The sequence below is a fragment of the Agrilus planipennis genome, unplaced genomic scaffold, assembly GCF_000699045.2.
Source record: "Agrilus planipennis isolate EAB-ADULT unplaced genomic scaffold, Apla_2.0 scaffold75, whole genome shotgun sequence".
In the NCBI taxonomy this organism is placed as follows: domain Eukaryota; kingdom Metazoa; phylum Arthropoda; class Insecta; order Coleoptera; family Buprestidae; genus Agrilus; species Agrilus planipennis.
In genome coordinates this window covers 632,402-655,068 of record NW_020439028.1, presented here as the reverse complement: position 1 = coordinate 655,068, position 22,667 = coordinate 632,402, and the positions used below count along the sequence as shown (strand labels likewise).

Genomic DNA, 22,667 nt, shown 5'->3' with positions numbered 1-22,667 from the left:
TTCATTATTAATTATCTTGTGTTCAAAATGTTAATTGTACATTATTGAAAGGTTTTAGTTAAAAATTGTTAAACTGTATTACTGTTTCTTCTGTTTTGTGGCCTTTTCTATTTCCTCAATTGTCTCTTCAAATTACATAAAATATTTTATTTTGTACAAGTGTATTTGTTAACATTCAATAAATTTTTTTTACTATTTCACTTATTATTACTTTTACACTTTAAAATTCCCAAATTCTTATGTTAAGGTGAAAAATGGACAAGTAACAATGTATTTCCTTTTTTACAAAAGAGACAATGTCTTTTCTTTTATAAAAAAGGAAAATACATTGTTTCTTATCCATTTTTCACTTTAACTTATACATTTCGAAAAACAATAAGTAACTAACAAATTTAAAGTGCGCGCCTTTTTTATTTAGTATTGACTACACCTGCCGGAGGGCGAGCAAATCGGCGCATTTCGAGTTGACCATCTATTACCCTTTGTAGATCTATTATCTATGGTTTTATCAATACCGCTTCCATTTTATTTAAAGCTATCTAGCTCCTCCTTGCTAGATGCTAATACTGCTACATCATCTGCAAATCTAAGCATACTAATATTTTGCCCCTGTATATCTATTCCTACAGTTGTACTGTCTTTAATGATGTTGATCACGTCTTCGATGTATAAATTAAAAAGTTGTGGTGACAGTGGTAGTTTTTCAATTAGAGCACTAGAGCGCACAATGGCACAATGCGGCATTATGCGCAGCATCGAGCAACGCCTCGCACCGTTGAGCACTTTGAAAAGTACTGCCTATGTCTGATGCGCACAAAAAAATATAATTGAAATCATAAAAATCGAAATAACTTATAATATTTAGAAAAAGCTTTCGACTAATTATTGTTGTTGTATACCATTCCCTTTAAAAGTACATTAACAAGGTTGCTAAGTCGATGACTGTTTTTTTTCAACAATGGCATTAGCGCACTGTGTTGGCGCACTTGAAAACTAATACACATTCCAATTAAGCACCAGCACACTTCGGCATGGTGCGGCCAAAGAATACAAACCCATAGAAGGCCACATCAATGCTATTTTTTGTCGCAGTAGAGTGCTCAGTTCTAACTGCGACCGTAGGAGTCGCATGGTCGAAATAGGCAGGGCAGGCTGCAGATGGAATTGTCAGCAGTCGTTGACCATGCGTCGACCAGAGTAGTTATGAGTAAGGGTGCACCTAAAAATTTTTTCTTTCAGGATGAAACATATTTTAATTAGTAGCTGATTATTATGAAGATGATGTTCAATATTTACATAAATCTCGAAATTTAGTATGTATTTTTTAATTCTCAAATGATATTAAATGTTGATTAACAAATGCAACAAAATTACTAAAAAAATATTATCATCTGAACTCATCGGTTGAGAACAAACAATTTCATCGATTATAGTATAATTGCCATTTTATAATGTTTTATCATTATCAATATTTTCTATTCTGACTGTTGCTATTCTCTGAAATGTAAATATTGAACATCATCTTCATAATAATCAGCTACTAATTAAAATATTTTTCACCCTGAAAGAAAAAAAAATTTATGTGCACCCCTACTCATACCTACTCTGATCGACGTATGGTCAACGACTGCTGACAATTCCATCTGCAGCCTGCCCTGTCCTATCTATTTCAACCATGCGACTCCTACTCCTTTTCGCAGTTAGAACTGAGCATTTTACTGCGACAAAAAATCGTATTGATGTGGCCTTCTATGTGTCTGAATTTTTTGGTGCGGCACTGAGTCGCATTATGCTCTGTAATTGGAAAACTACCAGTGTGCATCCCTGTCCCCATTATCCCTGTCTGACTCTCTTCCTAATATTTACTTCTCTACGTTGTAGCGCCATCTCTATAACTGCCTGTTGCTCTTTATACAAACTACGTATCACTCTTCTATCTATGCGATATACCGAGTTTATTATCTATTATTTATGTTTATTATTGTTATTTATAATACTTTGTCCTATGACTTTGTCATAGATTAAGGGATTTTATTTGACGTGTTGCTGTTTTTAACGTGCCGTTCGTACTACTAATCATTTCTAAGTTTCTGAATGGTTTCTAGTAAACACTAATAAACGTTTATACACATTCGAAAACAAACGTATTAAAGAAAAATAGTAAAAACTGTTAATAACTGTTGGATATTATTTTTTTAAAGATGTATAAACGAAAATTATTAGAAGAGCCCACTGCTAGCAGTAAAAGGGTTTTCAAACAAAAGCATTCGTTGGATTCTGACGAAGAAGATGTAGAAGATGACGATAACGTTTTGGATGAACGAGAAATTGAAGGGGAGGAAGAAGGATATACAAAAAATGTAGAAGGACAGTATGTTACTGCATTTAATATGAGAGAAGAAATGGAAGAAGGCCACTTTGATCGAAATGGTCACTTTATCTGGAAAAATGAAAAAGAAATTCGTGACAATTGGCTAGACAATATTGATTGGCAGAGGGTAGCATCGGTGGATAAATACAAATTAACAGACGACAGCAAAGGTCTCGGAGACGAAAGTACAGATGATGAGGATGGAGACAGCTTCAACGAAGAGGAAACTTACAAAGCCATATTAAAGTACTTAAAAGAAAAAGAAACAATAAGTAAAGCGTTAAATAGGCTTAGTGGAGATACAAAAAAACTTTCCAGTATTGAAAGACTTAAAAGAAAGAAAGAAGGAACTCTTATTCAAAATAAAGAGGTAACAGAATTAACACAACTTGCAAATGAAATTTTGACCAATAAGGGAAATATGGACATTTACCAAGAAACATATGAAATAATTCAATCAAAAATAAAGACATTTGAAAATAAAAAAAAGAGTAGAGGAGAAAGTTCCATGCTGGATATGTATGCTGATGATTTTGAAGCAAAAGAACAGCAGCAACTGAAAGAAATGCCCAACTGTATTACAAATAATACTGACACTATGTGGGAAATAAAGTGGAAAAATGATGAAGAAAAGATAGATGGGCCTTTTTCTACAGAACAAATGGCAAAGTGGTCAGAAGAAGGTCACTTTAAAGAAGGTGTTTTTGTTAGAAAAGTAGGAGATGATTCAAATTTTTATTCATCAAACAGAGTAGACTTCGAACTGTACTTGTAAATGTTGTTATAAGTTTATTTTATTGTAAAATGTAAAAGTATATTCATGAATATTGCTGAATATTAAAATAATCCTTTGTCGTAATAAAATATTGATATCAATATTTACTTTAGATTACAAGTTAAATAATAACAGATAAATGATTGCAAAATGCAAACTAAACAATAGAGTACAATAGACTAATTGGATTTATCAAATGGAAGTAAGTTTTTCTTCATTTGGTAGTAGGTGTATTAGGTTGTAAAATTAATCAGCGCGGCGGATTGTCACATTTCTTTTTTTGTTCCTTAATCACAATGCTTTACTGGTCATGCAATTCCCTATTGTACACTATCAGTTTAAATTTTACACTATACATGCCGGAGTATCCTGTAATGAACGTTGCATTGAAGCGCGCTCAAGCGATCCCCACTACGAATTCCACTACGTGGACGAGTAGAGGGGACATTCGTTGCATGATTTCGTTACATAGCAACTCGCATGAAACGAACTTACCCTACCGTGCGTAAAGAAATTTCACTTCAAAAAGTCAGAGGAAATATGTCAGATTAGGCCTTATGAAGCCATATACAGTGTTTGGGGAGAGTATTTGTCAGTAAAATTTTTGCCGGCGGACACTCCTGACTATAATAAATATCAGCTTGCTTCTACGCTACTACACATAATAGTCGCCCATTATTATAATAAGTAATTGAATAACTACTTTGTTCGTCGCTGATAGTATACAGTACTATTTAAAGTACTCCTCAACACAAAATACAAAAGAAATACTCGTACAACACGGAAGCTACAACTGACGGAATGCAGCGTTACGCTGTCGTAACTGCGTGATCCTACCAGGGCTGAATTGAATACTTTCAAATACATTTTTCTCGGAAACGGTAGAGTTTCGGATTACTATACATTTACTTAATTTTCTTGTTTTATAGTACCCTTTCCGGCAAGCTTACTACTTATTTTAACTTATTTTAGAAACACCCTGTATGGCCCAGAAATCTTATAAAACTGATATTACACCGAGCGTGAAGCTGATGGGACATAAGAAAATAAAACTTTATAGCAATCTATTACAATTACCACGAATTTATAACGTGCCCAAGAATGTTAAATGGAAAGATATATGAAAAAAAAAAAAAAACAAAACATGTTGCTACATTCACTTTTTTATTTAATATTACCTCTTCTGGGATAATAGCTTACGATTAAGATTTCAAGAAAACCTAGGTGTGATTGAAACACTATCAAAATATGATATGATGTAATCTTAAATTATATTACTAATTTACATCTTTAATGCATCAGATTCGGCATAGACAAAAATACTTTTGAATGCATTTCCTTAAACAGAATAGACGGTAATCCAAGTGAAAGTATCAGTGCAACAATTTGAAACTATTTTAAAGTACAAAATTATAGATACATCTTATAAAGTAGAAATGCCATCAAATGAAGACCATGGTTTTTGATATACATACTATCATAAATATTAAAAACCTTGTTGGTACTGCCTAGATTCCAAACGATTTTGAATAACTTCAAGTTGTCGTTTTGCCTCACACTGAGGAAAATTTTGTAGATCATAATACTGTGGAGCTATTTTCAATAGCCATTCGGCTGCAACAAAATAAACAAAAAAAAATAGGTAAAATTATAATGTCATTGATGGAATTTGATAAATGTTTACCTTTAATATCAGTAACAGTTCTAATGTAATTTTTTGTTGTTAAAACAAATTCGTTATAAATGACCCACTCTGGCTTATGATCGAGACAAGTAGAAGGATGCAACTGAACCATTTGATTATCTTTAATCGTCAAGTAATGGCCTGTTCTTTCTAGATGAGCCACCTAAAACATGAACAAGATAAAATACCTATATTTTTTCATTTATTAATTGGTAAGTTCTACATGAGCATCAATTAAAGTAAAATAAAATAAGCAAAAATATCCAATTTATGACTAAAAGACAAAATAAATTACCTGCATGAAAAATCCATTAACTAAAGCTTTTCTTATGTTAATGTAATAATCTTTGCTGCTGAAGTCAGTGGATGTTCTCTTCAAATTAAATCTATCCATTATGCGCGACAACTGTTGCCTGACATTATCTGCTGACTTAAGTGAGCGATAGTTGATGAAGTTATCGTAACACCATTGTGGATCTTCCATATCTCAACATACAAACAAATGAAATACCTATTCTTTTGTAAGTTCAATACATTTCATTGCAGAAATGTAAAGTAAGTACGTGTAAGGATCAATAAATTAGCAGCTTCAATACAGTAGGTACGTATTTATTATATTCAGTCATGCACATTACCAATTTTAAAGTGTTTGTTGCATTTTAACTATTTTCCAGAATTAAATGATCAGCTGGTACAATTAGTAGTTAAATAAGTACAAAAATAAAGTCAGAAAATTAAGTAAACAACAAAACATACAAACACGTGCAACAAAATGTATAGTTTTAAAAAGTAACTGAAATATTTCAACCACAGATCACTTTTTTATAAATCGCCTTGGCGTTTCATAAAAGAACGGATGTATGTATAAGTCACAACTAACTGGAAAAATTAGGCACTAACTAATATGACTGGGCAACTAAAAAAACAGCGCTGGCGGTTAAACGTGTACAGAGACAAGTTACACCGTTAGAGGTCCTTAAAAAATATATAGAATTTCCATACTCGTTTATTTTTGATTATCAGTCCTGTCGTAACATTTTGTGGAGTTACGTTTAGTTATGCATCTGTACATTGTGTTGTAATCTAAGACGTATATGCACAGTATAAATAAGCAGCAGTGAATCTCTTCATTGGATTAACTAGCGTCACAAACTCACAAGCATTTTTTGCTGAGTCATAGCATAAATACATGTCTGACATCATCTCAACGATATAGGAAATATTCAGTTGTTATATTTAAATATTACTTTCTGACTGTTTCAAGAAGTGACACAGTAATTAAGTGAAGTGATAAGATAATTATAGCACTTTACGTATTTGATACAGTGGAAATCGAATATAAATTCAAAAATTTTTAGATTTGATTGTAAAGAGCATCCTGCAGTATAGATGNTATTTGAGCGGACACGTGTTTCGCCCACTTCATACGTGGGCATTATCAACGCGAGACTTGTGGTAATTAGGGGTGAGTATTCCTTTTAATTTTTAAATAGTATCATTATCATTTTCTTCTAATTGGATAGCACTTGGGTGCGAAGAAAGACTAAGAAAATAATTTACACAAATGTTGTTTTTTAAACTGCTTTGTAGTATTCGCTTCGCAACCATCGCCTACAGTGTCAACGTGATGGTTGGACTACACAAGTTTTAATCTATTTGTTGTTCTGGTCATATCACTACATTAGCTTCCAAACGAACAAATGTGTCAAAATACAAAATTTATATAATGTTTGTAAATTGAGGCTAATATATGATTCTTAAGGTGACCGCAGCAGCTGACTGCAGAGACAGACGGCAGTGTCACTGCGGTCAGATTAGTGTAGCTTTGAAATATTGTCTGTAATAAGAACATTCTTTATGGTCTCACTCTGCGGTCGGCATCACTATTGATTCTGTGTTGCGAATGCACTTATGTAATATCATATAATCGGTATTGACGCTGCTAATCTGCTGCTACACCTTTCGGTTTGCTTCGAGGGCCGTGTTTTGAAGATGGTTGCAAAGCTTATAAGTAAACGTCAGTAACCCTTACCTAATGTCATTCCCAACGATCCGGCTGAACGTTTGACTAGTCGCAAACGATATGCTACATTGTAATGCTGCCTAGCCGTATTTGAAAATTGCGAATATTATAGACTTAAATCTACTGATGGGTAAAAAAAGGTCCGGTTTCTAAGGAATGCAGTGTTTCTTGCTTAACTGCAATGACTTTTGAAGTCACGAATATGGAGCATTTACAAAATTGATTTACGATAGTATAAAACCTGGCACGCTGTAAAAGCGTTTCCTATTAATAAATTAACTTTAAAATAAAATACTTACTCTGTTTGAATGCATGATAAACATTGAGAAGGGTAAGATGGTCACCATCGATGTGTGCGAATCGCATCTTGGCATCGTCGGCTGCTTTTTTTGCCTCGTTCGGTCGGACAAAACACTGCGGGACTAAATATTGGAGCGGGGCATTTGGCGCCCGTATCCGTTCAATATAGTGGCCACATACTCTCAACCTTCAATGCCTACAGAGCTATCTCAGTTTTAGCATATATTCAATTTTGAGCAATTACGGTAGGTAGAAAAATATATCGTTTTTAAGTCGGAGTACTTATTAAAACATGAATTTACGATTACGTATATTACGGACTACCTAGGTAACTATTATTTCAAGTAATATATAACAATAATTATTTACATTAACATTCTAAAGAGGTAAAATATGCTTGTTTGTTTATTTGTATGTATGTTCTCTGGACTACTGAATCGATTCAAAAAATTCTTCAACTGATAGAAACCTACGCAATCCCTGAATAACATAAAGTGGCTTTGTTCAAATTTAGAACAGAAGACTAATAAAAATGTAAACGTTTGTTAGATTTATTAATAACCATCAAATTCGAATTTTGTTTTTTTATAAAAACTTTGTGATACCATTTTTAATGACCCATAATTCGAGCTTAACGAACATTTAGAAAGTATACGAATATAACACACGGTACAGGTTTAAGTGAACATGGCCTACAAAGTAATCACAGCATAAATGGAAACGAATGTAAACTTCTACATTGCTAACAAAAAATATAAAACTGATGTTGCTTGAGCCTTTAGAAATAAAAAAGCGTTGCACTAAAAGTCAATAAGAAATAGGCGAGATAGGTTAGTAAGACACCTTCTCAGGCATGAAGGTCTAGTCAGAGACATATTAGAGACAGAAACGGAAGTTAAGAGGGGTAGAAATAGACCTAGATTCGATTACAGTTCGCAAATAGTTAAGAATATGGGTTGTTCTAGTTTTAGGGAAATGCGGATTAGCTCAGGATAGGAAAGAGTGAAGGTGCGTGTCCAACCATTCTTAGGACTGACGACCTTATAATGATGACTCAAAGTAGAAAATGGCGACTAACTCATCCTAGTTACCAATAAACTTTATCGTTACGAGCACGTGTTTCATCCACTTCTAAAGCATTATTGCAAGAAAAAAATATATAAAAGTGTATGTTTAAAGTACGGCTATATATGGGTAAGAAATGTCGATGTTGGCATGGAGAAAAAGAAGAATATAGATAAAAGAATTTGAAATGTGGTGTGAAGGGTGGGCAGTGAAAAAACCGTAAATAGAAAAGGTTAGAAGTGAGGAAGTATTGGAAAAAGTAAGAGAATGGATGGCGCTATGAAAGTCAATAAGGAAAAAGAGAGATAAGGTATTAGAACACCTGAAATATGAAGGGTTAGTTAGAGACATACTACAGGTAGAAACAAGATTAAAAAGCGGCTGGAGAAGATCCAAAAAACCTGCTAGAAGTTAATTGTATTTCCTGATGGTATAAATGGGTTTTAGAAATCACTTCCACTTTTAAATGATTCTTATAATTTTTCCCCATTTCTTAGAAATATACTTCAAAAACTACTACTAAAATCTTCCCAATGTACCTAATTTGAATTAAAAACTACCGCACTGCTCAAAATTGATATACATTTCCATCTAAATACTGTGACAGCTTAAAAAATGTTTTGACAAAACGGCAGAGAAACAACGATTTTACTTATAAACCTAATTAGGCCCTATCACAGTAGTTAAAACAAAGAAACTTTTTAATTTTTCACTTTAAAATTCCAATGAATTTTACATCCACCATTATTATTACCATTTAGGTACTTTAAATTCTTTTAGCTAACAATAATTTTTGTGTTTTGACAAGATGTGTTTCATATGCTAAGTTACAAAAAAATTAATAAATATAATCAGTTGTTTCTGTATACCGTTTCTACATATAACACGAAATATAAAATTATGTATAAAAGCAATTCTTGAAAATCAACCAAGTTGCTTTTATCAAAAAACAATATAGCATAGTCATTGATGGAATTTTGATAAGTGATCAAGCTTCGGTCGCACAAAAAAGAGAATAGTAACTGCATATGTCTGTTCTAATTAATAAAAATTGATACTACTATGTTCATAAATAAAATGAAGGAAATATTTTGTATACCTGACAACATTGCTGTTATTGACAAAATTTCATTAGAGCAATTATGGTTGCAGCTGGCAATAAGCATCTTGGCCAATTGCGGATCGAGCGGAAATTCGGCCATTACAGCTCCTAAGTCAGTTAAATTTCCGTCATCGTCAAGGGCAGCAAGATAATTAAGCAGTTCCAATGCTCGCATTAGGGTTTCTGGAGCAGGTGGATCCATAAAATCAAAGTGAACCAAATCATCGATACCCAACTTTTTTAACTGAAGAACAACTGAACCCAAGTTTGACCTACAACATAAAAAAATATACGCTAACGTGCTATAAGTTCGGAATGTAGAATTTTATTCTATTTCGAATGGTACTATGGTTCCCTATAGCCATCTTTTCTAGTTTTCAAATTACTTATTGTTCTTTGTGAAATCAGCTAAAATCGTTTAATTTTTTACATAAGATGCATTGATAATCGTAAAGTTCTCCGAGCAAACAATTTATTTTTGTATGAATTACTTTCTTCAATCAAAAATCTTTTTCTTAAAATTTTACATTGTCTTATTTCAAAATTGTCACAATAAATAATAAATGCAGTAATTATATATCATACCTTAATATTTCAGGATAAGTGTTATCTTGCATTTCGTTTTTATAGGCCTTTTCAGTGTACAACCTAAAGCATTTACCAGGTCTCGTCCTTCCAGCTCTTCCAGCTCGCTGTTGGGCAGAGGCTTTGCTGATTGGAGATACAAGTAATGATTCAACGCGTATTCGAGGGTTATACACCTAAAATATATTAACACGATTATGACGGATATTACTTACAGATTTTATTTATTTATTGAACAAAACAGGTTAAAGTGACCCTATTACATAGATATCATCATAAAGTTGTCAGTCCTAAGGCTGATTGGACACGCACCTCCACTTGTTCCTATCCTCAGCTAATTTTCGCATATACCAACCTTCCCCTACCAATCTATTTCGCCTATTTTTTATTGATTTTCATAGAGTGCTCTCTTCTCCTATTCTTTTTAATACCTCTTCATTTCTAACCTTCTCTATCAACGATATTCTTATCATTAGCCGACGCTCAACTTTTCTTTTCCGCCGCGCCTACTGTCCATGTTTCGGACCCCTAATGTGTTGCACTCCAAACATACACCTTTAGCAACCTTTTTCGAATTTCTAAATTAACCGTTCGCGAGCATAGAAGTGACATCTTTTTGTTGCGACTCTGCGCTATTCTCTGTTTTATATTTCTACTGTTCCTTCCATCCTGACTTACTTGACTTCCTAGATACCGAAAATCAGGCACCTCTTCTAATTATTTGTCTCCTATGTTTATATTCGCTCTTTTCCTACTTTTTCTTCTCTTACATACTAGTATTTTTGTTTTACATTTATTTATCTTCGTACAATACTGTTTTGTCAATACCGCTTCCATTTTATTTGAGGCTATCTCTAATTCCTCCTTGCTAGATGCTAATTCTGCTATATCATCTGCAAATCTCAGCATACTAATCATTTGCCCCGTATATCTATCCCTACAGTTATCCAATCTTTAATGATATTGATAGCGTCTTAGATGTATAGATTAAAAAGTAGCGGTGACAGTTTGCATTTTTGTCTGATTGTCTTCTTAATATTTACTTCTCTACATTGCTGCTGAAGCTCTATAACTACCTGTTGCTCTTTATAGAAACTATGTATCACTCTTCTATCTCTGTATCTCATCCCTACATTTTTAAATACATTTAACATAAATAAAACAGATGTAAATTGTACTAACATCATAAATTAGTAAATCCTCTTAAGAAAAAATAAAAATAATAACTGAAGCTGAGCAGCAGCAGGACAAGGTAAATTGCTAAATAGAATTAAGTTTAACTTAACGTTAGTACAAATTAAATTAATTATTACCTTCTGTTTAGCGAATCCAGGGTCAATTACGAATACCACTCCATCAATTGTAAGGGATGTTTCAGCAATATTTGTTGAAACAACAACTTTTCGTCCAATTGCACCATTTGCTTTGTTTGGAGGAGGTTCTTCAAAGATGCGCTGCTGTAGGTTAGGTGGTAGGGTTGAATATAGTGGGATGCACTTTAATTCACCCACTTCAGGTCCTTCAAAATAAAACAGACAAAGTGTAGTCTACTTCAAAAGCATTACAAAACTATAAAAAATAACCAATATCACGATTAATATTATTGAAACTGAAATCGACAATTTTTTTTTGCAAAATTTCTGCCGCATAATTCACTATTAGGTATTTTCAACCTAACCAGATTTAAACATCTCCTTCATTGTATTCTCACAATCTCCACGTTTGGTAATTTTGACTCTGACTGAACAGACATTAATGTTTATGAAGCCATTTCCATAATTTTCTAGCCGTGGAAGATAGTTGTTTAATTTTATAATACATAAACTAACTTAAACAAAAGGTAATTTTATTTAAATGATAATCTTTTTTAATTGTAAAATCTAAGTGTTTTAATGTAGATAAACCTATAATGTGAATTTATAAGCAAAGGATGCTAAATACCTGTCACCACAGCTGACAAAACCCGATACATTATGAGACAAGGAGAAGAGTGTTTTTTATACATTGAACATTTCAAGTGTGTTCCTCTGACACATCAAATATTACTGTGTAGCTCTGGTAAAGCCGCAGTGTAGCAAAACATTTTTTAATAAGTGCAATAAAAAAATCAGTTATTATTTCTGTTTGTTGTTGCGTTTTTTATCGTTTTTAAAATTTTAACTTTAAATAATATTAATAAAGATCAAATAATTCTATTTAAAGTCGAATAAGTGTAGGTACATTTATGAAAATGGTTTATTAAAAATTGGGAACCATAAATAAAAGTTACTACAACATTAGGAAGAAACCTTCTTGTAATAACGTAAAGGAAACAAGTTCTATCATTCTTTTATACTTAACTTTGTCAACCTCCTTACCTAAATTATCGATTTCTCTTTTAATCCTTTTACAGGCTACCTCAATTTCTTCTTGTCCTGTCAAAAATAGCAAAATGTCTCCAGCAATGTCTTCACACATGTGTATTTGTATAACAGTTCTTATAGCAGCCTCTAGATAGTCCCTTTCAGGTTCTGGTGTATAAAATATTTCAACAGGATGTGTACGACCCGGTACATTCATCAATGGAGCATTATCAAAATACTGCTGAAATTTACCAGCATCCAATGTAGCAGACATAATTACCAATTTCAAATCAGAACGTTGCTTGATAACCTCCTTAAGAACGCCCATAAGAATATCAGTAGCTAATGTTCTCTCGTGAGCTTCATCCAGTAATATACACTGATATGCATCTAGCATGGGATCACTCATTCCTTCTCGCAATAACATACCATCAGTCATATACCTAAAAAAAATTGTTTTGACAATGAGAATTATTACAATAATTCGTTTCTTTTAAAAAACATGAAACAATTTTCTTACTTGCCCTCACCATAGAGAAAATAAATAAAATAAATATTTTCTATACACTACACTTAATGTTTTAACTTTCATTTATTGATAGTACTAATTTAAGAAGTATTTTATAAACTATAGTTAGAATCTTGAACTCACTTCAGAATTGTTTTTGCTGATGAACAGTCTTCAAAACGTATACTGTAACCAACTTCTTGACCTAATGCAACATCCATTTCTTCTGAAACCCTTTGTGCTACAGACATTGCAGCTACTCTTCTAGGCTGCGTGCAGCAAACGCCTTTCTTTCCAACAGATCTAGCATATTCAACACACCATTGAGGAATTTGTGTTGTTTTCCCAGAACCTGTTTCTCCAACTAGTACAATACACTGGTGTTCATGTAGCAAACGCATAAAATCTGCCTTGTATTCAAAAACAGGTAAATTGATACGTTTTCTGTAAAGTTCATGATAACGTTGAGTATATGGCAAACCAGTAAGCGTGTTTATTGAAGAGTTCAGTACAGGAGTTGTAACTATGGTAGTAGGTACACCACGTTCCTCCCTGAAAATATTTCTATTTAATATAGGCAGTTATAAATAATAGTGTTTATTTACCGCTTTTTTTTTATAAAAGGATCAACAATATCAATTCTTCTCTTTGACATCTCTAATATATTTTATCTTCAGATGAAGAGATTAAATGAGATAACTATCATAAGCTATCACCACATCATATCACCAACTATAGAACCGCGTTTTAAATTTAAATGTTTTACGTAAAAAATTGCATACGAAAAGCACACTACAGTATACAACCAATACAATTAGGTGTATATTCGAGGCAGAAATATGACAATTTGATGTAATCCAAGCAATTAGCTGATATAGTAAATAAAACGTAATACGCGTAATCGACACAACTCACAATAATATTTAACGTTTTAATGAAATTTATATTTGATCTTTCTAAACTCCTTTTTAGAGACTATTCACATTCACCACCTCTGTCAGACACATTTATCAATTGACACACAAATTGACACCTTTAATCTATGATTTATGATTGACTGTAGTGGATCGTGCATCGAAATTTATTAATAGACATGCCTTAGCGGTCAGAATTGTGGTACAACAAAAGAAAGAGATGGAACGAAGTTTCGGACAATATCAATTTCTCTCACGATAGTGCGTAAGCGTGTCATGAAAGAGATAACACTAGTTCGAAACCATACGTCATCTCCCTCACTTTTCGAGTCAAGAAATTATTATAACGACATACGGCTAAGGCACGTCCATTTATATATGTCTATGGGATCGTGTTTATGTCTATGATCATAGAACATCTAACTTCTATGAAGTGGTTGTCGGGGACATTGAACTAGACTACAGATACTTCTTCACTTCAATGGTCGGGGACATGTCAAATCTTCACTGGCCTATGGTTTCAGGCAGTGTTGCCACTTCGAGGGATTTATCCCGATTCGAAGGATTTTCGACGTTCTCGAGGGATAAAGGGATTTTTCTTTATTTTCGTGGGATTTTTTGTTTGATTTGGTTGACCTGATATTATATCATGAAGGCGCTCATTTTTCTAATTGTGAACGTAAAATTTTGTCAGCTATAGTCGTATAACGCTGTACGATGAAACGATGACGACGACGTGCGTTCAAGCCTACTGATGCAGCCTGCAGGTACCTTCTCAAGTCCCTACGATAAATTGTCTTGAACTTTTTTAAATTGTATATTGTTTTCGTATCATTGTATGGTCTTCAGCAAACATCATGAGAGTGACCAGTCAACAGATCAGAAACAGATGTTAAAACTAATAAAAATAAATATTTGAGTTGGTGTATTGTTCCGAAATCCGAACATCTAAACATTTAAACCCAAGGCCTGGTTTTGTCTGCATTTTTAGGAAACGAGATAACTACATACAATAAAGTTATCGGTATTATGCTATCGACACGAAAAGTTGTCCATGTTTACANATTTCAAGAAAACCTAGGTGTGATTGAAACACTATCAAAATATGATATGATGTAATCTTAAATTATATTACTAATTTACATCTTTAATGCATCAGATTCGGCATAGACAAAAATACTTTTGAATGCATTTCCTTAAACAGAATAGACGGTAATCCAAGTGAAAGTATCAGTGCAACAATTTGAAACTATTTTAAAGTACAAAATTATAGATACATCTTATAAAGTAGAAATGCCATCAAATGAAGACCATGGTTTTTGATATACATACTATCATAAATATTAAAAACCTTGTTGGTACTGCCTAGATTCCAAACGATTTTGAATAACTTCAAGTTGTCGTTTTGCCTCACACTGAGGAAAATTTTGTAGATCATAATACTGTGGAGCTATTTTCAATAGCCATTCGGCTGCAACAAAATAAACAAAAAAAAATAGGTAAAATTATAATGTCATTGATGGAATTTGATAAATGTTTACCTTTAATATCAGTAACAGTTCTAATGTAATTTTTTGTTGTTAAAACAAATTCGTTATAAATGACCCACTCTGGCTTATGATCGAGACAAGTAGAAGGATGCAACTGAACCATTTGATTATCTTTAATCGTCAAGTAATGGCCTGTTCTTTCTAGATGAGCCACCTAAAACATGAACAAGATAAAATACCTATATTTTTTCATTTATTAATTGGTAAGTTCTACATGAGCATCAATTAAAGTAAAATAAAATAAGCAAAAATATCCAATTTATGACTAAAAGACAAAATAAATTACCTGCATGAAAAATCCATTAACTAAAGCTTTTCTTATGTTAATGTAATAATCTTTGCTGCTGAAGTCAGTGGATGTTCTCTTCAAATTAAATCTATCCATTATGCGCGACAACTGTTGCCTGACATTATCTGCTGACTTAAGTGAGCGATAGTTGATGAAGTTATCGTAACACCATTGTGGATCTTCCATATCTCAACATACAAACAAATGAAATACCTATTCTTTTGTAAGTTCAATACATTTCATTGCAGAAATGTAAAGTAAGTACGTGTAAGGATCAATAAATTAGCAGCTTCAATACAGTAGGTACGTATTTATTATATTCAGTCATGCACATTACCAATTTTAAAGTGTTTGTTGCATTTTAACTATTTTCCAGAATTAAATGATCAGCTGGTACAATTAGTAGTTAAATAAGTACAAAAATAAAGTCAGAAAATTAAGTAAACAACAAAACATACAAACACGTGCAACAAAATGTATAGTTTTAAAAAGTAACTGAAATATTTCAACCACAGATCACTTTTTTATAAATCGCCTTGGCGTTTCATAAAAGAACGGATGTATGTATAAGTCACAACTAACTGGAAAAATTAGGCACTAACTAATATGACTGGGCAACTAAAAAAACAGCGCTGGCGGTTAAACGTGTACAGAGACAAGTTACACCGTTAGAGGTCCTTAAAAAATATATAGAATTTCCATACTCGTTTATTTTTGATTATCAGTCCTGTCGTAACATTTTGTGGAGTTACGTTTAGTTATGCATCTGTACATTGTGTTGTAATCTAAGACGTATATGCACAGTATAAATAAGCAGCAGTGAATCTCTTCATTGGATTAACTAGCGTCACAAACTCACAAGCATTTTTTGCTGAGTCATAGCATAAATACATGTCTGACATCATCTCAACGATATAGGAAATATTCAGTTGTTATATTTAAATATTACTTTCTGACTGTTTCAAGAAGTGACACAGTAATTAAGTGAAGTGATAAGATAATTATAGCACTTTACGTATTTGATACAGTGGAAATCGAATATAAATTCAAAAATTTTTAGATTTGATTGTAAAGAGCATCCTGCAGTATAGATGTAAATCACTTGCACTTGATATAAAATTTATTAACAAACAAAATTTTTTTTTGATAGTCGGTTTTTAAGTTTCTTCAAATACATTTTTCTGCAGGTGCAGTAAATTTTTAAAATCGATCGCGGCGGTTACTTCAAGAAAGATGGCAGAAAGGTTACAAAATATCAAAGACACCGGCTGAGAGTTTCAATGCTGTAACTATTTAAGATGCGGTATAGGTCAAGGGTACTTTAATGATTTTCTGAATAAATTAATAGTATCATTTTAGAAAGAGGAGACTGTGGTAAATATTAATTAAAAATTAAAAGGAATACTCACCCTTAATTACCACAAATAATTTTATTTGAGCGGACACGTGTTTCGCCCACTTCATACGTGGGCATTATCAACGCGAGACTTGTGGTAATTAGGGGTGAGTATTCCTTTTAATTTTTAAATAGTATCATTATCATTTTCTTCTAATTGGATAGCACTTGGGTGCGAAGAAAGACTAAGAAAATAATTTACACAAATGTTGTTTTTTAAACTGCTTTGTAGTATTCGCTTCGCAACCATCGCCTACAGTGTCAACGTGATGGTTGGACTACACAAGTTTTAATCTATTTGTTGTTCTGGTCATATCACTACATTAGCTTCCAAACGAACAAATGTGTCAAAATACAAAATTTATATAATGTTTGTAAATTGAGGCTAATATATGATTCTTAAGGTGACCGCAGCAGCTGACTGCAGAGACAGACGGCAGTGTCACTGCGGTCAGATTAGTGTAGCTTTGAAATATTGTCTGTAATAAGAACATTCTTTATGGTCTCACTCTGCGGTCGGCATCACTATTGATTCTGTGTTGCGAATGCACTTATGTAATATCATATAATCGGTATTGACGCTGCTAATCTGCTGCTACACCTTTCGGTTTGCTTCGAGGGCCGTGTTTTGAAGATGGTTGCAAAGCTTATAAGTAAACGTCAGTAACCCTTACCTAATGTCATTCCCAACGATCCGGCTGAACGTTTGACTAGTCGCAAACGATATGCTACATTGTAATGCTGCCTAGCCGTATTTGAAAATTGCGAATATTATAGACTTAAATCTACTGATGGGTAAAAAAAGGTCCGGTTTCTAAGGAATGCAGTGTTTCTTGCTTAACTGCAATGACTTTTGAAGTCACGAATATGGAGCATTTACAAAATTGATTTACGATAGTATAAAACCTGGCACGCTGTAAAAGCGTTTCCCATTAATAAATTAACTTTAAAATAAAATACTTACTCTGTTTGAATGCATGATAAACATTGAGAAGGGTAAGATGGTCACCATCGATGTGTGCGAATCGCATCTTGGCATCGTCGGCTGCTTTTTTTGCCTCGTTCGGTCGGACAAAACACTGCGGGACTAAATATTGGAGCGGGGCATTTGGCGCCCGTATCCGTTCAATATAGTGGCCACATACTCTCAACCTTCAATGCCTACAGAGCTATCTCAGTTTTAGCATATATTCAATTTTGAGCAATTACGGTAGGTAGAAAAATATATCGTTTTTAAGTCGGAGTACTTATTAAAACATGAATTTACGATTACGTATATTACGGACTACCTAGGTAACTATTATTTCAAGTAATATATAACAATAATTATTTACATTAACATTCTAAAGAGGTAAAATATGCTTGTTTGTTTATTTGTATGTATGTTCTCTGGACTACTGAATCGATTCAAAAAATTCTTCAACTGATAGAAACCTACGCAATCCCTGAATAACATAAAGTGGCTTTGTTCAAATTTAGAACAGAAGACTAATAAAAATGTAAACGTTTGTTAGATTTATTAATAACCATCAAATTCGAATTTTGTTTTTTTATAAAAACTTTGTGATACCATTTTTAATGACCCATAATTCGAGCTTAACGAACATTTAGAAAGTATACGAATATAACACACGGTACAGGTTTAAGTGAACATGGCCTACAAAGTAATCACAGCATAAATGGAAACGAATGTAAACTTCTACATTGCTAACAAAAAATATAAAACTGATGTTGCTTGAGCCTTTAGAAATAAAAAAGCGTTGCACTAAAAGTCAATAAGAAATAGGCGAGATAGGTTAGTAAGACACCTTCTCAGGCATGAAGGTCTAGTCAGAGACATATTAGAGACAGAAACGGAAGTTAAGAGGGGTAGAAATAGACCTAGATTCGATTACAGTTCGCAAATAGTTAAGAATATGGGTTGTTCTAGTTTTAGGGAAATGCGGATTAGCTCAGGATAGGAAAGAGTGAAGGTGCGTGTCCAACCATTCTTAGGACTGACGACCTTATAATGATGACTCAAAGTAGAAAATGGCGACTAACTCATCCTAGTTACCAATAAACTTTATCGTTACGAGCACGTGTTTCATCCACTTCTAAAGCATTATTGCAAGAAAAAAATATATAAAAGTGTATGTTTAAAGTACGGCTATATATGGGTAAGAAATGTCGATGTTGGCATGGAGAAAAAGAAGAATATAGATAAAAGAATTTGAAATGTGGTGTGAAGGGTGGGCAGTGAAAAAACCGTAAATAGAAAAGGTTAGAAGTGAGGAAGTATTGGAAAAAGTAAGAGAATGGATGGCGCTATGAAAGTCAATAAGGAAAAAGAGAGATAAGGTATTAGAACACCTGAAATATGAAGGGTTAGTTAGAGACATACTACAGGTAGAAACAAGATTAAAAAGCGGCTGGAGAAGATCCAAAAAACCTGCTAGAAGTTAATTGTATTTCCTGATGGTATAAATGGGTTTTAGAAATCACTTCCACTTTTAAATGATTCTTATAATTTTTCCCCATTTCTTAGAAATATACTTCAAAAACTACTACTAAAATCTTCCCAATGTACCTAATTTGAATTAAAAACTACCGCACTGCTCAAAATTGATATACATTTCCATCTAAATACTGTGACAGCTTAAAAAATGTTTTGACAAAACGGCAGAGAAACAACGATTTTACTTATAAACCTAATTAGGCCCTATCACAGTAGTTAAAACAAAGAAACTTTTTAATTTTTCACTTTAAAATTCCAATGAATTTTACATCCACCATTATTATTACCATTTAGGTACTTTAAATTCTTTTAGCTAACAATAATTTTTGTGTTTTGACAAGATGTGTTTCATATGCTAAGTTACAAAAAAATTAATAAATATAATCAGTTGTTTCTGTATACCGTTTCTACATATAACACGAAATATAAAATTATGTATAAAAGCAATTCTTGAAAATCAACCAAGTTGCTTTTATCAAAAAACAATATAGCATAGTCATTGATGGAATTTTGATAAGTGATCAAGCTTCGGTCGCACAAAAAAGAGAATAGTAACTGCATATGTCTGTTCTAATTAATAAAAATTGATACTACTATGTTCATAAATAAAATGAAGGAAATATTTTGTATACCTGACAACATTGCTGTTATTGACAAAATTTCATTAGAGCAATTATGGTTGCAGCTGGCAATAAGCATCTTGGCCAATTGCGGATCGAGCGGAAATTCGGCCATTACAGCTCCTAAGTCAGTTAAATTTCCGTCATCGTCAAGGGCAGCAAGATAATTAAGCAGTTCCAATGCTCGCATTAGGGTTTCTGGAGCAGGTGGATCCATAAAATCAAAGTGAACCAAATCATCGATACCCAACTTTTTTAACTGAAGAACAACTGAACCCAAGTTTGACCTACAACATAAAAAAATATACGCTAACGTGCTATAAGTTCGGAATGTAGAATTTTATTCTATTTCGAATGGTACTATGGTTCCCTATAGCCATCTTTTCTAGTTTTCAAATTACTTATTGTTCTTTGTGAAATCAGCTAAAATCGTTTAATTTTTTACATAAGATGCATTGATAATCGTAAAGTTCTCCGAGCAAACAATTTATTTTTGTATGAATTACTTTCTTCAATCAAAAATCTTTTTCTTAAAATTTTACATTGTCTTATTTCAAAATTGTCACAATAAATAATAAATGCAGTAATTATATATCATACCTTAATATTTCAGGATAAGTGTTATCTTGCATTTCGTTTTTATAGGCCTTTTCAGTGTACAACCTAAAGCATTTACCAGGTCTCGTCCTTCCAGCTCTTCCAGCTCGCTGTTGGGCAGAGGCTTTGCTGATTGGAGATACAAGTAATGATTCAACGCGTATTCGAGGGTTATACACCTAAAATATATTAACACGATTATGACGGATATTACTTACAGATTTTATTTATTTATTGAACAAAACAGGTTAAAGTGACCCTATTACATAGATATCATCATAAAGTTGTCAGTCCTAAGGCTGATTGGACACGCACCTCCACTTGTTCCTATCCTCAGCTAATTTTCGCATATACCAACCTTCCCCTACCAATCTATTTCGCCTATTTTTTATTGATTTTCATAGAGTGCTCTCTTCTCCTATTCTTTTTAATACCTCTTCATTTCTAACCTTCTCTATCAACGATATTCTTATCATTAGCCGACGCTCAACTTTTCTTTTCCGCCGCGCCTACTGTCCATGTTTCGGACCCCTAATGTGTTGCACTCCAAACATACACCTTTAGCAACCTTTTTCGAATTTCTAAATTAACCGTTCGCGAGCATAGAAGTGACATCTTTTTGTTGCGACTCTGCGCTATTCTCTGTTTTATATTTCTACTGTTCCTTCCATCCTGACTTACTTGACTTCCTAGATACCGAAAATCAGGCACCTCTTCTAATTATTTGTCTCCTATGTTTATATTCGCTCTTTTCCTACTTTTTCTTCTCTTACATACTAGTATTTTTGTTTTACATTTATTTATCTTCGTACAATACTGTTTTGTCAATACCGCTTCCATTTTATTTGAGGCTATCTCTAATTCCTCCTTGCTAGATGCTAATTCTGCTATATCATCTGCAAATCTCAGCATACTAATCATTTGCCCCGTATATCTATCCCTACAGTTATCCAATCTTTAATGATATTGATAGCGTCTTAGATGTATAGATTAAAAAGTAGCGGTGACAGTTTGCATTTTTGTCTGATTGTCTTCTTAATATTTACTTCTCTACATTGCTGCTGAAGCTCTATAACTACCTGTTGCTCTTTATAGAAACTATGTATCACTCTTCTATCTCTGTATCTCATCCCTACATTTTTAAATACATTTAACATAAATAAAACAGATGTAAATTGTACTAACATCATAAATTAGTAAATCCTCTTAAGAAAAAATAAAAATAATAACTGAAGCTGAGCAGCAGCAGGACAAGGTAAATTGCTAAATAGAATTAAGTTTAACTTAACGTTAGTACAAATTAAATTAATTATTACCTTCTGTTTAGCGAATCCAGGGTCAATTACGAATACCACTCCATCAATTGTAAGGGATGTTTCAGCAATATTTGTTGAAACAACAACTTTTCGTCCAATTGCACCATTTGCTTTGTTTGGAGGAGGTTCTTCAAAGATGCGCTGCTGTAGGTTAGGTGGTAGGGTTGAATATAGTGGGATGCACTTTAATTCACCCACTTCAGGTCCTTCAAAATAAAACAGACAAAGTGTAGTCTACTTCAAAAGCATTACAAAACTATAAAAAATAACCAATATCACGATTAATATTATTGAAACTGAAATCGACAATTTTTTTTTGCAAAATTTCTGCCGCATAATTCACTATTAGGTATTTTCAACCTAACCAGATTTAAACATCTCCTTCATTGTATTCTCACAATCTCCACGTTTGGTAATTTTGACTCTGACTGAACAGACATTAATGTTTATGAAGCCATTTCCATAATTTTCTAGCCATGGAAGATAGTTGTTTAATTTTATAATACATAAACTAACTTAAACAAAAGGTAATTTTATTTAAATGATAATCTTTTTTAATTGTAAAATCTAAGTGTTTTAATGTAGATAAACCTATAATGTGAATTTATAAGCAAAGGATGCTAAATACCTGTCACCACAGCTGACAAAACCCGATACATTATGAGACAAGGAGAAGAGTGTTTTTTATACATTGAACATTTCAAGTGTGTTCCTCTGACACATCAAATATTAC

General features: G+C 32.9%; 3 protein-coding genes across 3 annotated transcripts in view; 1 reads left to right on the top strand and 2 right to left on the bottom strand.

Moving 5' to 3' along the window:
• The first annotated feature begins 1,998 nt into the window (after positions 1-1,998).
• On the top strand, positions 1,999-3,236 carry LOC108736000 (CD2 antigen cytoplasmic tail-binding protein 2 homolog). Its single transcript, XM_018468248.2, has one exon. The coding sequence runs from the start codon at positions 2,202-2,204 to the stop codon at positions 3,144-3,146; it is 945 nt and encodes a 314-aa protein (XP_018323750.1). The 5' UTR covers positions 1,999-2,201; the 3' UTR covers positions 3,147-3,236.
• A 1,057-nt stretch (positions 3,237-4,293) lies between these two features.
• LOC108736021 (putative pre-mRNA-splicing factor ATP-dependent RNA helicase PRP1) lies at positions 4,294-13,781 on the bottom strand. The gene is made up of 10 exons (XM_018468283.2): positions 13,361-13,781; positions 12,900-13,307; positions 12,263-12,690; positions 11,219-11,424; positions 9,906-10,081; positions 9,318-9,592; positions 7,153-7,275; positions 5,126-5,316; positions 4,831-4,993; positions 4,294-4,760 (listed from the first exon to the last, which is right to left on the bottom strand). The coding sequence occupies exons 1-10, from the start codon at positions 13,408-13,410 to the stop codon at positions 4,633-4,635; spliced, it is 2,148 nt and encodes a 715-aa protein (XP_018323785.2). The 5' UTR covers positions 13,411-13,781; the 3' UTR covers positions 4,294-4,632.
• A 988-nt stretch (positions 13,782-14,769) lies between these two features.
• Positions 14,770-22,667, bottom strand: part of LOC112904998 (pre-mRNA-splicing factor ATP-dependent RNA helicase DHX15-like) — a 30,043-nt gene continuing 22,145 nt past the window's right edge. The window contains exons 2-8 of the mRNA XM_025976449.1: positions 21,935-22,168; positions 20,622-20,797; positions 20,034-20,308; positions 17,869-17,991; positions 15,506-15,696; positions 15,211-15,373; positions 14,770-15,140 (exon numbers count right to left, since the gene is read on the bottom strand). Of these exons, the coding sequence (XP_025832234.1) occupies positions 15,013-15,140; positions 15,211-15,373; positions 15,506-15,696; positions 17,869-17,991; positions 20,034-20,308; positions 20,622-20,797; positions 21,935-22,168 (1,290 nt within the window). The 3' untranslated portion in view covers positions 14,770-15,012. The remainder of the gene's footprint in view (positions 15,141-15,210; positions 15,374-15,505; positions 15,697-17,868; positions 17,992-20,033; positions 20,309-20,621; positions 20,798-21,934; positions 22,169-22,667) is intronic.